Source organism: Aulostomus chinensis, chromosome 24, assembly GCF_037954235.1.
Source record: "Aulostomus chinensis isolate RoL2024-O1b breed Wild chromosome 24, RoL_Achi_v1.0, whole genome shotgun sequence".
Taxonomy (NCBI): domain Eukaryota; kingdom Metazoa; phylum Chordata; class Actinopteri; order Syngnathiformes; family Aulostomidae; genus Aulostomus; species Aulostomus chinensis.
This window is the reverse complement of record NC_141343.1, coordinates 4,874,790-4,889,441: the sequence shown is the minus strand read 5'-3', so window position 1 is coordinate 4,889,441 and position 14,652 is coordinate 4,874,790. Positions and strand designations below refer to the sequence as shown.

General features: G+C 48.7%; 1 protein-coding gene across 4 annotated transcripts in view; it reads left to right on the top strand.

Moving 5' to 3' along the window:
* Positions 1 to 14,652, top strand: part of dock11 (dedicator of cytokinesis 11) — a 54,957-nt gene that overhangs the window by 6,140 nt on the left and 34,165 nt on the right. For all 4 annotated transcript variants that reach the window (XM_086198058.1, XM_086198057.1, XM_086198056.1 and 1 more), the window contains exons 2-18: positions 347 to 463; positions 1,784 to 1,876; positions 2,534 to 2,616; positions 3,310 to 3,376; positions 4,843 to 4,938; positions 5,358 to 5,492; positions 6,342 to 6,525; positions 7,329 to 7,408; positions 8,441 to 8,524; positions 8,664 to 8,804; positions 9,925 to 10,179; positions 12,121 to 12,243; positions 12,326 to 12,408; positions 12,938 to 13,060; positions 13,198 to 13,274; positions 13,532 to 13,716; positions 13,810 to 13,875. In XM_086198058.1, the coding sequence (XP_086054184.1) occupies positions 347 to 463; positions 1,784 to 1,876; positions 2,534 to 2,616; positions 3,310 to 3,376; positions 4,843 to 4,938; positions 5,358 to 5,492; positions 6,342 to 6,525; positions 7,329 to 7,408; positions 8,441 to 8,524; positions 8,664 to 8,804; positions 9,925 to 10,179; positions 12,121 to 12,243; positions 12,326 to 12,408; positions 12,938 to 13,060; positions 13,198 to 13,274; positions 13,532 to 13,716; positions 13,810 to 13,875 (1,992 nt within the window). The remainder of the gene's footprint in view (positions 1 to 346; positions 464 to 1,783; positions 1,877 to 2,533; positions 2,617 to 3,309; positions 3,377 to 4,842; positions 4,939 to 5,357; positions 5,493 to 6,341; positions 6,526 to 7,328; positions 7,409 to 8,440; positions 8,525 to 8,663; positions 8,805 to 9,924; positions 10,180 to 12,120; positions 12,244 to 12,325; positions 12,409 to 12,937; positions 13,061 to 13,197; positions 13,275 to 13,531; positions 13,717 to 13,809; positions 13,876 to 14,652) is intronic.

The window sequence follows — 14,652 nt, the reverse complement described above, 5'->3', positions numbered from 1 at the left end:
TTCATGGTTGTCCTTAAAACAGCAAACTAAACTCAGAGAAAGCAAACTGAACTAAAGCGCCAGAGGGAGACGCATGTTGATGGTCATTATTTAGTCAAATGTATTATTTTGGTGTTTGTGGGAAGTGGAGCCGTCTGGTTGCATGAATGGTGGGTCTCTGCTCTCCGGGTTGTCTGCTGGTGATCCACCCACACGCGTCAGAGCAGCTGCTTCCCTCCGCTGTGGCTTCTGTGACCCCTGATCTCTCTCCTCTCGTGGTTTTAAAGTTCACGCTGGTGTTTCAAAGCAGCTTGACAAAGACGCAATGATTCACTCGCAGGTGTTCTGCTCATGTTCTCCGTCTCAGGAGCAGCCGAAGATCATTGAACCACTGGATTATGAGGCGGTGGTGTTTCAGAGGAAGGCCCAGATCCACAGCGACCCCCATCGAGACCTGCTGCTCTGCCCTGTCGATGATGTGTCGGTGAGTCCCCTCATCATCATCATCATCATCATCATCATCTTTGTCGTCAGGAACAGCTGAGGAGTCTCCCAGCTCACGCTGCTGTCGTCCATCGTCTTTTAAGGCTGTTCTGTCTTTTTTGTTTTCTTTATTTGTGGTCGTGCTTGGAGACGAGGACTCTGAATGATCCCAAACACCGATGCGGTGGTTCTGAACTTCAGTTCAGTAACGAGCAGAAACTAGCAGGAGGCTTTGAGATCATTCACATTTCCATTCCAGCTCCTGAACAAGACTTTATGTGAAACCCACTGGAACAAAACTAAAAGGCTCAGTCAGAGTTTCACACTGGAGAAAACGAGCCTGTTTACTGAGACGAGGTTTGTTGTGAGAAAAGCTGGCGTCAAAGGACGGGACTCTTTAACCTCATGAGCATCGAAGAATCTGAAGTTCCTTTCAGAACCAACCAACGGTCACCATTCAGGGTCTCTTCATCTACTTAACGATGTTTAATTCTTCTCCGGAAACGTCTGCGGCGTTCTCAGGTCAGAGACACGCCCACTGCAGCCTGGGATGTTTGCTAAACATGACGTCAGTGCTACCTGCTTAAATCTCAGACTTGGCGTCGTCGTCCTCCGGCGTCCCGAGCAGCACCGCTGTGTCTCCTCGCAGTTTTAAGGCCCAGTGAGAACATTGCGTCTGACCTCGTTTGTTGAAATGATGAACAGTTGAAATAATGTTGTGCTGTCCAAAGGGAGATCAGGGAGCTCAGTGGCTTCCCTTCAAACAATCATCAGACGTGCAAACATCCATCATCGTTGCAAAAAAAAAACCTTCTGGGTTTTACGTAGACTTACCGTATTCACTGTAGTAGAGTGCACGGACACATGTAACACAGTATTATTAACGTTTTACTGTTCTACTTCCCCTTAAACTGGTTTGTTATCCAACTGAATTAAAGTAATATCCTCTTTAAATGTGTCATGTGACGTTGTAGCAGGGCAGTTCCTCGCTGGCGGCTGCACTCGTGTGTTTGGCCAGTAATCAGCGCAGGATTCATCCTCTCCTCTGTAATCTGAGGAGAGTTATTTACTTCTGGAAGCAGCCAGAGCAGCACGAGCCGGCCAGGTACCTCTGCTCTGTGTTTACGCTGCTTCAGACATGTGGTTTTGTTTAGAGCCTGCGTGTCTATTTTTCCCCCAAAGAGAATCTGTTGACACTCATCTGTTTTCTCATTCTTGGCTTGCTCCTGTTTGTTGTTTGCCTGCTGTGCTGTCATTAGTTGAGACGATAAATCATCGTCACCTCCTCCTGATGCTTGCAGGTTTGTGTTTGTGTGTGCAGGAGTCCCAGATCTCCCGTCAGAGGAGGACCGTTGTTCCCTCGGTGCCCCAGAATGCTGAGCGGGAGGCCAGCAGGAGTCTCTTTGCCAAAGAGGTACGACAGTCGAGCCCACCGGTCCCATGTGTACGGCTCGGCTCCAGCTGGTGTCTAACATCTGTGGTAACGATGTTTAGTCCTCGCTGGGAAAAAAAGAGACTTCATAGCTGCTCTAAATCTTCTCGATATTCTGATTCGACTAAATTGGAAACAGAGCCGACATGACAAGCTATAAGTTGTAAGCGCTTGATTTCATGACATTCAGCAATATACAAGCCAAAGATTCTTGATGTTTCCACTCCAGCAAAGAGTGCACAGACAACCAGCGCACGCTGTACTGACGCTGTGTTTTATGAGCATGAAAAGCAGGCTCGGTCATGTTAGTGGGTCTCCTCGGCTACTGCCAGGCTGGATAGAGCCGACCCAGGCTCGCCATCTCTTCAAACAAAGAGCCATTCACTCGACTTGAATGAGGATTTCTGCCTGCTGTTTCACACTGAATAAAAAAGGAATATGTGCAATAAAAACCATGTTGACCAAGAACAGCTTTAATTCATGGAAGGAATGAAAAACATGACTTCTGTTAACAAATGCACCAAAATAGGGAAGCCAGCACTTTGTGAGTCAGAGGAAAGAAGGCCGCTCTCCTGGAAGCGGTTGCTTGGGATCTCGGAGTGTCCGTGCTCCTAATTGGGCTCTGTGTTGATCTGGCAGTGCATCAAGATGTACAACACCGACTGGCACGTGATCCACTACAAGTACGAGGCTTACTCTGGTGACTTCCGCATGCTGCCAAGGTAAGGAAGAAAGACGGGAGACCTGGTGCAGAACTGCAGCTGCTCCTGCCAAATACAGTACAAGTACATGCAAGGGATTTACTCCGCTCACATGCAACAAATCACCGCCCCGGTGTAGCAGACCTTCGGAAAAATATGGTGCACAGCCACATCGTCCAGGTGTTTCGAGTTCAGTCTTCATAAAGCTTCTCGAGGAAATTCTTTTCATCACTGCAGCCTGCCAACCAATTCCCAGCTATAAATTGGAGTGAATGAGACATTTGTGGAATAATATTCCCAAATACTCCTGGAGTTCCAACAGCGCTGGTGCAGGATTTACGGAGCCACTCAGGACACCTGTGTGGGGCCCAGCGGGTCACGAAAAACCTGGAAAAGTTTTCCAGGAAATTTTGAGCAAAGCCAAAACATTTCAGAAGAGTTATGGAAATTAGCTTCACAGCTACTTGGATATTGCAGTACATGTGATGTACTTCAGTGCACGTTGGAAGTCGCATCAAACCTGGTACATGAATATCTGATTATTTTTCATGTATTAACAAAAGTTTTTAGTACTGTTGGGAAATTTGTTGGTAAAGCTGCTAACCTCCGCACATTCCCCATAGCCAGTGGGTCAGCCTTCACACCTGGGGAGGGACAGGGGAGGGTCAGATTTATTGAAGCCCGCTGACCGTCTCTTGCTCTGTCTGTACAAAGCAAAGGCCTGAAGACGGAGAAGCTGCCGGCTCACGTGTTTGAGATCGATGAAGATGCCAAAGACGAGGTGAGTGCAGCGGCCAGAGCGCCGATGGCGGCAGGGAGGATGAGTGCTTCAGTCATGGCTCTCTTGGTCCTGCATGGACACGTTTCACCATGCAATTATTCACCGCTTTTAGCTTTGTGCTATGAACCCTGCTTGGAAATTTAAATGACTTCTTTAATCTTTTCAGTCATGCAGACACGACGCAAGATCGTCTCTTTCATCCAGGCTTAAATATGCTGCAAATATTAGCAAAGAGAGCCGAGGCCGAGAGCGGGGCTTTAATCTGTTCCCAGGCTGAGTGACTTGTGGTCCTCTGGACCTTCGGTGGGATCCCCAGAGGAGCGGCCAGTGAGAGCACAAGCCTCATGGAAGTGTCCTATAAATAGCTCTCATCGATCCTCGCCCTGTTGCCCTCGGCCGGATGCGTCCGGAGAGAGAGAGGCTCTGACTGAGGGAAAACAAATGCTGCTGTGCCACTGGCATGAAGGATCTGTTACTGCTCAGTACTTCTGTTACTTTCCATCTGCAGTACCAGTCAGTGCATTACAACTTCCTTTTGGTCTCTCTTCAGCTTTTTTTGTTGTTGAAAGGAATGCCTTCACTGAGGAAGCAGGGGATTACAGATGTAGCTGGAGGACAAGTAGTTCATAGACTGCCTTTTATGTAATCAACGGGAGCTTGTAGTTTATTTTGGATCTTATGGGATGCTAATGAAGGAGGCAGGAAGAGGCTGATGTGAGGGCTCAGGGCGAGGCTTTAGGGCTGCAGGCACGTGTAGCAGGAGTCACCATAATCCAGAGTAGAGCAACACTGAAGTGTGGATTAATAGTTTGACATGAGTGGATGACATATCGACACCTGATGGTCAGAGCTGAGTGATGTAGCAGATCACCTGGGTTTAGGTGGAGGCAGTGAATCTGATCTCTGAGCAGACGTTCTTTCGAGAACCCATCATGTCTCTGCTGGGTCGTGACACTCCATCTATAATCTTGGAATCAGGGCGCTGAGCATTGTGGGTAGGAGGAAGGCTGTGATGAGGTGGTCAGCAGGTCGTCATTGATCGCTGTGTGTCTGAGGGAAGAGAGGGAGGGGCGGAGCCAGCTGAGGGGGGGGGCAGCCAATTAGATTACAGGACAAATCAGGAGCAGGAGACGTTTGCACAGCCCTTCCTCCTCAACCCTCTTCTCTCAGTGCCATCAGGGTTCATAGCAGTCTGCCGTGTGCGTGCGTGCGTACGTGTGTGCGTGTGTGTGTGTGTGTGTGTGTGTGTGTGTGTGTGTGTGTGTGTGTGTGGTTGTGTGAGAGAGAGATTAGAATCCCACAAAACTTCTTAATATCTACCTTTTTCTTAACAGAATTTTGTACCGTGTAACACATTCAAATATTCATTGTCTAGACGTTTATTGTGAGCTTGAGGACGTCGGAGTCATGGCGTGAGTTGTGCGATGTGGTCAGATTGATTGATGGATTGATTGATTGCTCCACAGGACTCCTCGTCACTGTGCTCCCAGAGGGGCGGAGTCATGAAGCAGGGCTGGCTTCAGAAGGCCAACATCAACAGCAGCCTGTCTGTATCCATGAGGGTGAGTCAGCTCCAGACCTGCAGGCTGTTACTAAGGCAACAGTACAACAACAACAACAACAGCAACACACAACTCAGTAGACGCAGAAATAGTTATCCTGTCGTGTTGTGCGTTATAACCACGATCGTTAACATCACATATCTCAGTTGCGTCAGAACTGGAAACGAAAACTTACTAAAATTCTCAAAAGGCCTGGACTGAGAGGCACTGGAGCAGTTCTTTGTTTTCATTCACTCTGCATTTTTTAAAAGTAACTATTGTTGTATGAATCTTTGTGTCTAAAAGAGTACAAATATGAAAGCTGGATAAAAATCTGGTCATTGTGTAGCGCAGCAATGAACACCGAGCGGTGTGGATGAGTGCAGTCAGAGGTGTGTACCTCAGAGTCACGAGGCTCCTTTGCTCTCCACGACACGCAGGTGTTCAAGAGGAGGTACTTCTACCTGTCCCAGCTCCCCGACGGCTCCTACATCCTCAACTCCTACAAGGATGAGAAGAACTGCAAGGAAACCAAAGGCTCCATCTACCTGGACTCCTGCATCGATGTCGTTCAGGTACACGAGACCTCCGCATCGTGAGTTGAGAACCCAGGTCGAAAGGTCCCCTTCATCTGTCGGTCAACAATGTGGATTTTTTTTTTAATTCCACTCACTTTGACTTTCTTGGCCCGAGCCCTCAGCCTCGTGAATGTCTTTGTTTCCTGCTCTTGACACGCTGTGTGAGCTTTTAGCTCCTTCATTTTTTCAGCTGGGAGATTTACCACATTCCTTTGACCCAGCCTGAAACTGTGGTTCTGCAGACTCTTTGCAGCTGCTGGGGCTGCTGGCTGGCACCGCCTGCAGACCTGCATGGCCTGGAGGGGCTGCCAGGAAGCTTTCAGTTTGATGAACCTGCTCAGGAGATGAATGGGAACAGTTTGGGGACTCAATCAGGCTAATGGCTTTAATGTGAAGGCTCGCGGAGCTTGTGTGTCTGCTTTCAGCTTCTCAATATTTCATAAAAGACGCTTCCTTTTTAAGGCCACAGAACAGTCATTAGAAAGGACTTTTGTAGATGCTGTTCAAACTTGAAGGAGAGATTTCAGATTTTTAAGCCAAGTTAGGTGGTACAGTCCTTCCTCAGCGCCGTCCGTGCTGTTGCTCGTTGCAGCTCCTGATATTTGGGCTAAAATGAGTGCTTGAACCCTTTTAAAAGGTTCCTTACAGACAGTAAGGCTAAAAAACAGTGTGCTGTTTCCATATTGACATGGATTTGCAGCGTGTGTGTGTGTGTGTGTGTGTGTGTGTGTGTGTGTGTGTGTGTGTTTGGAGGGGTATTTCTTCTTACTCATCCATCACAGGATGTTTTACCCAGTGTTCATTTTTAAAAAATGGAATAAGATACAAGACGTCTTCACCCCTCAGAGCCCCAAGATGCGGCGTAATTGCTTTGAGCTGAAGATGCAAGACCGCTACAGCCACTTCCTGGCAGCAGACAGCGAAGCAGAGATGGAGGAGTGGGTGGCCACGCTGAAACAGGCTCTGCAGAGCAGCAGCGACGCCTGCCAGGAGAGGAGGAACGGAGGGGAGTCGCTGGACTGTGCCCTGGGTGAGACCACACGTGAAAACACACGTATGCCTGTTTGGCGCATCTCATGATGAGATGTTTGGGTGCCGGTAGCTGAAATCCCTCCCTCCTAAATCTGAGCTTGGTGTTGAGATGTTTGAACGGCTTCCATACTACAGTGACGCTTTAATCAGACCAAACGCTCGCGCTGAAGTCGCTGCCAGCAGTGGCGGACGCTCGCACCTCAGCTGGGAATAATTCACAAAGCTGTTTGTGCTGATCTGTGGTGTTAAAATACACAAGAATTCAGTCACACCCTCCAACAAGGAAAGTCGGCCCCTGACACACTGAACCTCGGTGACAAAGCAAAGAGGTTTCCTGATCCTGCATCACCATCAACCCACTGACTTCCTGTTAACGAGCATACAGTCCTTGAGTGGACTGAGCGCCGCACACCTTTGGCCCGTCTTCATCCCTGGCCAGGCGTTAAATTGGCAGCTTGAGTAAGAAAGAAGAGCAGTGGGACTGTCGTTCTGTTATGAAACGTAGAGTATCAGGAATGATAAACGCAGGTAACGCTTGTGGAGAGGAGCAGGTAAGGCAGGGGCTGAATGACGCTGGACTCTAACAGAATTGACTGTGTACATAAAATTATAAACTTTCTTAGTCTCAATCCAGTCAAACTGAGCTCAGCAGGATCTGGTCTGACTGTGACTTGAGTTCCTCTGCTGGATGACCGCAAAGAGGCTTCAGGGAAACTTGGAGGTTTATTTGGCCGGATTTACAGAAGCACCATCTTTGTTTCTGCTACCTTTGTTCATTCATGATCTTGGTCCTCCCCCCAGATGATGACGCTGCCAGCCAGGGGAAAGGAGAGAGCCTGCCGGAGAGTCTGGGGAGGAACCTGCACCCGGAACTGATGAAGGTTCGACACCGCCAGACCTCTGACTCACTCTTGAATCAGCTTCTAAAGCAACCTGAAAAACTGAAAAAAACATCTTTATTTTATTTTGTTTTATTTCATTTGATCTCATTTTATTATTATTTAATTTTTTTCTTAACATTTTATTTCATATGTTTTTATGAATTTTATTTCATAGGGACAGTGTACATGTGCAATCCCTGGCAGGTCATTTACCTGTGTGGGTGTTGACCCGCCCCACACTGGATGGTGACGCTGCACAACAAGTCTCACACAAAACGTGTGTTAGCGCGAAGGGTGCATGCAGCGGGACAGTGTTGTGTTGTAAGCTACACACGCTGGAGTCCTGCAGGATGGTAGAGGAGGAAGCTCAGCTGGAGGCGCAGCAGCGAGGGTTCCTCTGTGTGCTGGAGGAGCTCAGCAGGCTGGATGATGCGTTCATGTGTCTGCCAACCTGCAGACAACAAAGCCCCGTGTGTCTCACAGTGGGTCTGCAGGCTAGACAGAGAGAGCAGAAACACGGGGAGGAGCGAGGGGGGAGTCGACGGGTTCTTACCAGGACCCCAGAGTGCGATTTGGTTTTTTGATGCCCCTCGTTCTCCTTGCTTGAAGCTATCTACCTCTTCTCTACCTCCTCTCTCCCACTCTATTTATGTTGGCTTACAAGCAGAGAAGGTACTCGGAGGTAGAGAAGCGCCGATCACACTGGGACCTTTAAAGAATACCTTTTAGACGATTACTTTACTGATCACAAGCAACTGGCTTGTAACTACAAACAAAAAACCTCTGCTGACGTTGCCAAAGAAAACCTGCCATTTCTTTGAGAATTCTATTCTCACGTTAATGTAACTACAAATTAGAGCGATGTACTTGGTAGGGTTTTGATTGTTTGCAGTGAAAATGTCAATAATGCAGCGTGAAGAGACAAGTCGTAATATCCCAGTCAGCATGTTCCAAATAGATCAGCACTAATGCGGTTGGGTGCGATTATATTTTGATGTCACTGATGAGATTTGGTGCGGCGTGTGTCTGCAGTACGCCCGGGAGACGGACCAGCTCAATAAGATCAACAGGAATGAAGGCAGGCTGAAGCTCTTCTCTCTGGACCCTGAGACTCAGGTAGACACCACGCTCCCTGAACCTGGGACTCATCCAGTTCTGTCATGATGGAGACGGTTTGATCTTTGCTTCCTCCTCCTCCACCTCTTCCTCTCCCCTCTCCCCTCGCCTCCTCTGCTCCGCCCTCTCTGGCGTCCAGAGGTTGGACTTCTCAGGCATCGAACCAGACGTGAAGCCGTTTGAGGAGCGGTTCGGTCGGCGCATCGTGGTCAGCTGCCATGACCTGACCTTCAGCCTGCAGGGCTGCGTGAGTGAGAAGGACGACGGTGTCCTCACCAACGTACGTCTCTACTCTGCTCATAAGACGTTCTGCTGCTGCTCCGATTGAGCTGACAAGCGTTCTCTTCGCTGCAGTGTGCATCAAGTAGATTAAAACAGACGAAGCGGTGATGAACCCCCAGACACAGCAGACGATGCAACGATCGACACACAAATAAAACCCACAAAAATATGCTGATATAATAACTTGACAGGTTTGCTTGAAACCTCCTAATGTCAGCATAAAAATGAACCCACTACCTTGAATATCAATATTAATATTAATATTAAAGCCTAACTCTCGCTCGACTCTGGATGCTTCGGTGAGAACAGATGAAGACAAGCCCAGCCGTTTCTGTCTGCACACACTCGAGTACGTCCAAGTTTCTACAAAAACACAGCTCTCCTTTTACTCCTCTTGCTTCAGCCGGTGCTGCTCTGCCCCAGATAATAAACCTTCATTATTCATGTTAGTCTGCCAGCACAGTAGAAATCCCAGTACCAGGCTGGTGTGTTCATGGGCCCGGAGCTCTGAAGGCTTCAGCTCCAACAGCAACTCTGTTGGTTTTCAACCTGGGCTGTGCTGCTCTCTTTGGCTCTGAATGAGGGGCAAACACGGTTGTCATCAGTGGTGTGGAGTGAAGTCAAGAGTCTCCACGCTTCTGGGCGGCTGACGGGTTGTTCCTGCTGCTATGGTTGTTGCTTGCTGCTGTACTGGTACCAGCGCTGATGTCAGGTCAACACAGGAACTGTGGCTAACAGCACTGGCATCAAGGAATCCTTTCCATCATGTTATCAGGCGCTCAGAAGAAGAATCTGAGCCTGTGAGTATCAGGAACGATCATGTCTAGTTGACGTACTCTGCAGCTGTCTTCTGTCTCACTCTCTCAGTGTTGGACAGTCGTGGAATTATCCTTTACATTTAAAGGGTCCTGGTAGGATGAGGCAGCAGCTCCCAGGCTGAGTGAGCTGCTCCTGTCACACGAGACCGATCTGGTCATAAAACATCACGTTAGCCTGGAGAGAGCCCACATAGACACGGGGAGATCATGTGAGCTCAGACAGCTATGTTGCTGTGGGGCGAGACCGTGGTGCCCCCTGGACTGAGGACTGATCGAAGCCGTCTCCCTGCTCATCCCCAGGTGGAGCCGTTCTTTATCAGCCTGGCTCTCTTTGACATCTCCAAGAACTGCAAGATCTCAGCTGACTTCCACGTCGACCTCAACCCTCCCTGTGTCAGAGAGATGCTGACTGAAGCCTCGGGCCAGCACTCCCCGTCCTCAGACTCTGAGGGTGGAGGGGGGGGCAGGGTCTTAACCAACGCGGACTCGGGGAGAGGGAACGGCCTGCCTGTTCTTCAGAGGGTTTCGGAGGCTCTGCTGCGCTTTCCCACTCAGGTAGAAAGTTTCATGTGTTTGCACAGCTGCGAGGCTGAGGAAGTGACTTTACCAGAACCACAGCTGTAATATTCCTACAGGTGTGAAAACACTCGGGGCCTCGTGCACGACCTGTGTGCACACATCCACCGCGACCTGTGCTCTCAGGTCAAAGTTAAGAGCCCCACTCCCAACCTGCACCGGGAGACATTAGGAATGATGAAAGGAACACAAGAGAAGTAGGCTGCAGGGGTTTTCCTGCTCATCTCTACCACTGATCTGAACGTCCTGCACACAAATGCACAAATTGTGTTTCACGCACAAACTCTCACGCCGAGCAGGAGGAGGCCTGAAACCACAAACCAACGCTGGCTCAGTGGAGTCGGTGTGCTGAGGTTGGTGGTGGACTGGTGCAAGTCCTGCAGGTGCTGGGAGATCAACACACACACACACACACACACACACACACACACACACACACACACACACACACTCGCGCAGCCTGCTGCTCTCCCATACTGACTGAGCCCATTAATATGTCTAAGTGAGCCGGACTGGTGCCCGCAGTGAATAAGCATCAGCCTGGGTATAATACTGCAGTACTGAGCTATCGAACAACAATACTGCACAGAAGCAGTATTCTACCAGACGATGTAGCAGCCAGCTGCGGGTCAGGCTGTTGGACACAGTTTAAACCTGCAGACGTGAACTAAAACAACGACTCCAAGCTCCTGTATTTCTAATTTAAGGACTTGGTGTTGTATTCTGACATCTGTTAAAGTTGTACACCAGCAGAACACACACACACACACACACACACACACACACATACACACACACACCCTACAGTCTCCTCTACCTCTGTTACTAGCGTGCCATTACAGCTCAGTGGACCAGTTTAATTTCAGTGCCTTGGGTGTGGTCCAAGGACAGAGTCTTCGCCTCTTAGATCTCCGTCTACAGCAGCGGTCGTCCGTTCCAACTCATTACATAATTCAGAAATCCAACAGAGTCGGGGGGGGGGGGCGGTTATTCTGGGGAACCCAATAACAAAATGACAAGTTTATAAACCCACGGTATGAAAAATGCACGCTGATCGTCAGCACACACTCAGATGCATCTGAGTGTGTGCTGACGATGATTCGTGAATAAAGGCAGATGGAAGAGGAAATGGACAGCTAATCATGTCTGGGCCTTGAACCGAAGTGTGTGTGTGTGTGTGTGTGTGGGGGGGGGGGGTCTGGCTCTTCTAAGCTGACAGTTACTGATGTGCAGTTGTCATCATCTGCAGTTGCCTCTTTTAGGTCTCTCAGATTCATTGCTCATCCTGACGACTTCCTCCATGCTTGTTTCTGCTCTTGTGCCTGAATTTGATCTTAACTTCATTTGCAATTACTTGTTCTGGTGCAATTTAATACGCAGTCGCCGTCTCGTCCTAATGTGGACTGTTTGTTTGTGGCAGCTGACACTACCAGCACCGTAGCACCAGATCAAAAATAGCAGTTAGCACCATGTGGTTTTCCTGTGTAACGTCAGTGAGCAACAGACGCTTCCCCTGCCTTTGCCTCCTCGAGGGGCAGGCGATGGATTTAAAGGAACATACCGACATCTGGGACAAATATACCAAATATATTTGAGCCATGCTACAGTCTGTACACCGCCACTCATTGTGCTAAGCTAACTAGCTCAGCTCCCTCATGCAGCGCAGAGAAGAGAAGGGTCTCTATCTTCTCTTCTGGCTCTGGGTGCGAATCAACGTGGTTTCCAGGAAGTGTTCGTGCTCCTTAACCAGGTGTTTCAATTCTGAGTTGCTGCTGATTGATTCCCTGCTGACTTGAATGCCTGGTCGTCTGGTGATCACTTCTCATCCTCATATTCCCAGTATTCCCAGGAGGGTTGAATTGAGGACACTCAGATGAATAGTAATGTATTGATAATCTTCACTTCTTTTCTGTGCTCCAGGCTATTTTTTCAGTGACCAACCCCAATGCAGACATCTTCCTGGTGGCTCGTGTGGAGAAGGTGTTGCAGAACGGCATCACCCACTGTGCAGAGCCGTACATGAAGAGCTCCGACATCAGCAAGGTCCCTCACCCACACGCACGCGCAGCGTCGAGCTCTCCAGGTGAACGTTGTGCTGATGTGTTTCCTCTGTCTGCGTCTCCAGACTGCTCAGAAGGTGCTGAAAGCTGCCAAACAGACGTGCCAACGTCTGAGCCAGTACAGGATGCCGTTCGCCTGGGCCGCCAAGTAAGACACGAATACTCCTGCAGATCATCCAGTCACAAAGTCCAGATTAAAACAGTTCATAACTGTGCTGATGTCTGAACGACCCAGAGAAAGTAGTTGTCTGGTGAAAGTGACAGTTTCCATGAAACGTTCTGCTTGGGTACAAAAAGGTGGTATTTGATATTGTGTTTTACTTCAGGAAGTGAACTGCTCTCTGTGAATGAAACACTTCAAATCAAATACTTGCATACTTTTACTGAAATAGAATTTTAAATGGAGAATTACTGTTTTATCAGAGTACATTTTTAGGGTTAGGGCACATTTAGTATTGGAAAATCAGCACGACAACACAAGACTTCACAAGATGTCAGCATCTTCACCTCTACTGAGTTGTAAATGTGTCGTCAGATTGTGGACAGTAACGTTCCCCGACCAGAATATTTGTGCCGACACAGAACAGTTCATTTCCTGTCTTGGTAATCTTTTGAAGCCCTGAGATAATCCGAGAGCGGCGGTTCACGTCTCCCTTCTATCGCCTCTGTGTTTCCAGGCAGGTGTTCAAAGACGCTCAGGGCAGTCTGGACATGGACGGGAAGTTTTCTCCTCTCTACCGCCAGGACAGCAGCAAAATCTCCACGGATGACATCATCAAGCTGCTGGCTGACATCAGGAAGTGAGTCATCGCCACAAACAGCCACGTTCTTGCAGATACAAGCGTTTTTTCCACATGTCGTTGCGTAGGGAACGCAAACGTCTGAGTGGAAACGCTGTGCATCACCCTTTGTACACTGACTCTCTCCTCTGACTCAGACCTGAGAAGAGCAAGCTTCAGACCATCCCTGGTCAGCTGAACGTCACCATCGAATGCGTCCCGCCGGACTTCTCAAGTATGTCCTCACCTCCTAACTCTCCCGTTGATCCTTCATTGCTGCGCAGCAGAGATGTGAAGGATTCCTGGTATTTATTGGGATCAGACACAGCATTCAGAGTTACACTTCCATTAAAACCTGCTCTTTTCAGCTTGTTATACTTTTATTTTCATATTTTTGAGATGTAACGTAGATTTCAGTGCAGCCCAGAATCTTTGACGAGGTCCGGTAGGATGAAGGAAGAACCAGGAACACGTCGTTTCTCTGCTCCCCAGATACGGTGACTTCCTCCTACATTCCGGTGAAACCCTTCGAGGAGAACTGTGACCGCGTGTCAGTGGAGATCGAGGAGTTCCTCCCTGAAGAAGCCAAGTACAACTACCCCTTCACCACCTATAAGAACCAGTTCTACGTCTACCCCCTGCAACTCAAGTACGACAACCAGAAGACCTTCACCAAGGTGTGTGCCTGGGGTCCGGGACGGCCGACTGATCGTTTGAACCAACCTCTCATTGATTTGCTTGGCGCTCTCTCTTGATCGATGTCTCTTCAGGCTCGAAACATCGCCGTCTGCATTCAGTTCAGAGACTCCGACGAAGAGGCCGCGGCACCTCTGAAGGTGAGTGCCTGTGAAGGGTAGAAGCGGCTCGCCGGGACCTCTGAGCGGCTCCCGATGGCAGTGAGCCGCTCAGGCGATGCAGGCGCGTGCCGGTCATGATGGGGCGTAGTTGGAGGTTGAAGCCAAGAAAAAAGGAAGAGAAGCAGGCGCCGCCAGACAGAGCTGAATACTGCAAGTGATACTGCTTTCCAAACACAAGTATTTCATGAAGAAAATACTAACAAGATTCTCAGGATCCTGTGAATTCAAAGTCCTAATACCCTGAACTTTTCTCTCTTAGATTTTTTAATATTATTCTCACTCCAGTTTGAGTTTAGTTTCAGAAATAATGAGTTTAATACAATACGATAATGTAATATATTGCCAGTGGTTCAAAGTAACTATTGTATCTAATCAGTATTGTAACTTACTTGAGTATCTATATATTTGTTTTTCACAGTTGGATGTATTCATTCCACCACTGTGCATTTCAACGCCTCAAAGTATTGTGACTGGAAACATTATTTTGCCTCCCAGAATAAACAAAAAAGAACTGAAATACTTTGCAGTTTTAGAACTTCAAAAACTGGACACATGAGATGAGCGTCTCTGACAGAAATGGCCGTCTCGAGTGTGCGGCGTTTCTGTAAAGAGACAACATTCATGCACGAGCAGCAGCGGCTGCTTTTAAATAGACAGGAATGATGTGGGATGGATGGAGGTGAGTAGGTGACACCCGTAGGTGACAGGCCGAGACACCGCAACGTTGAGGAAACCCTGGTTAGGGGCGGAGCCGGA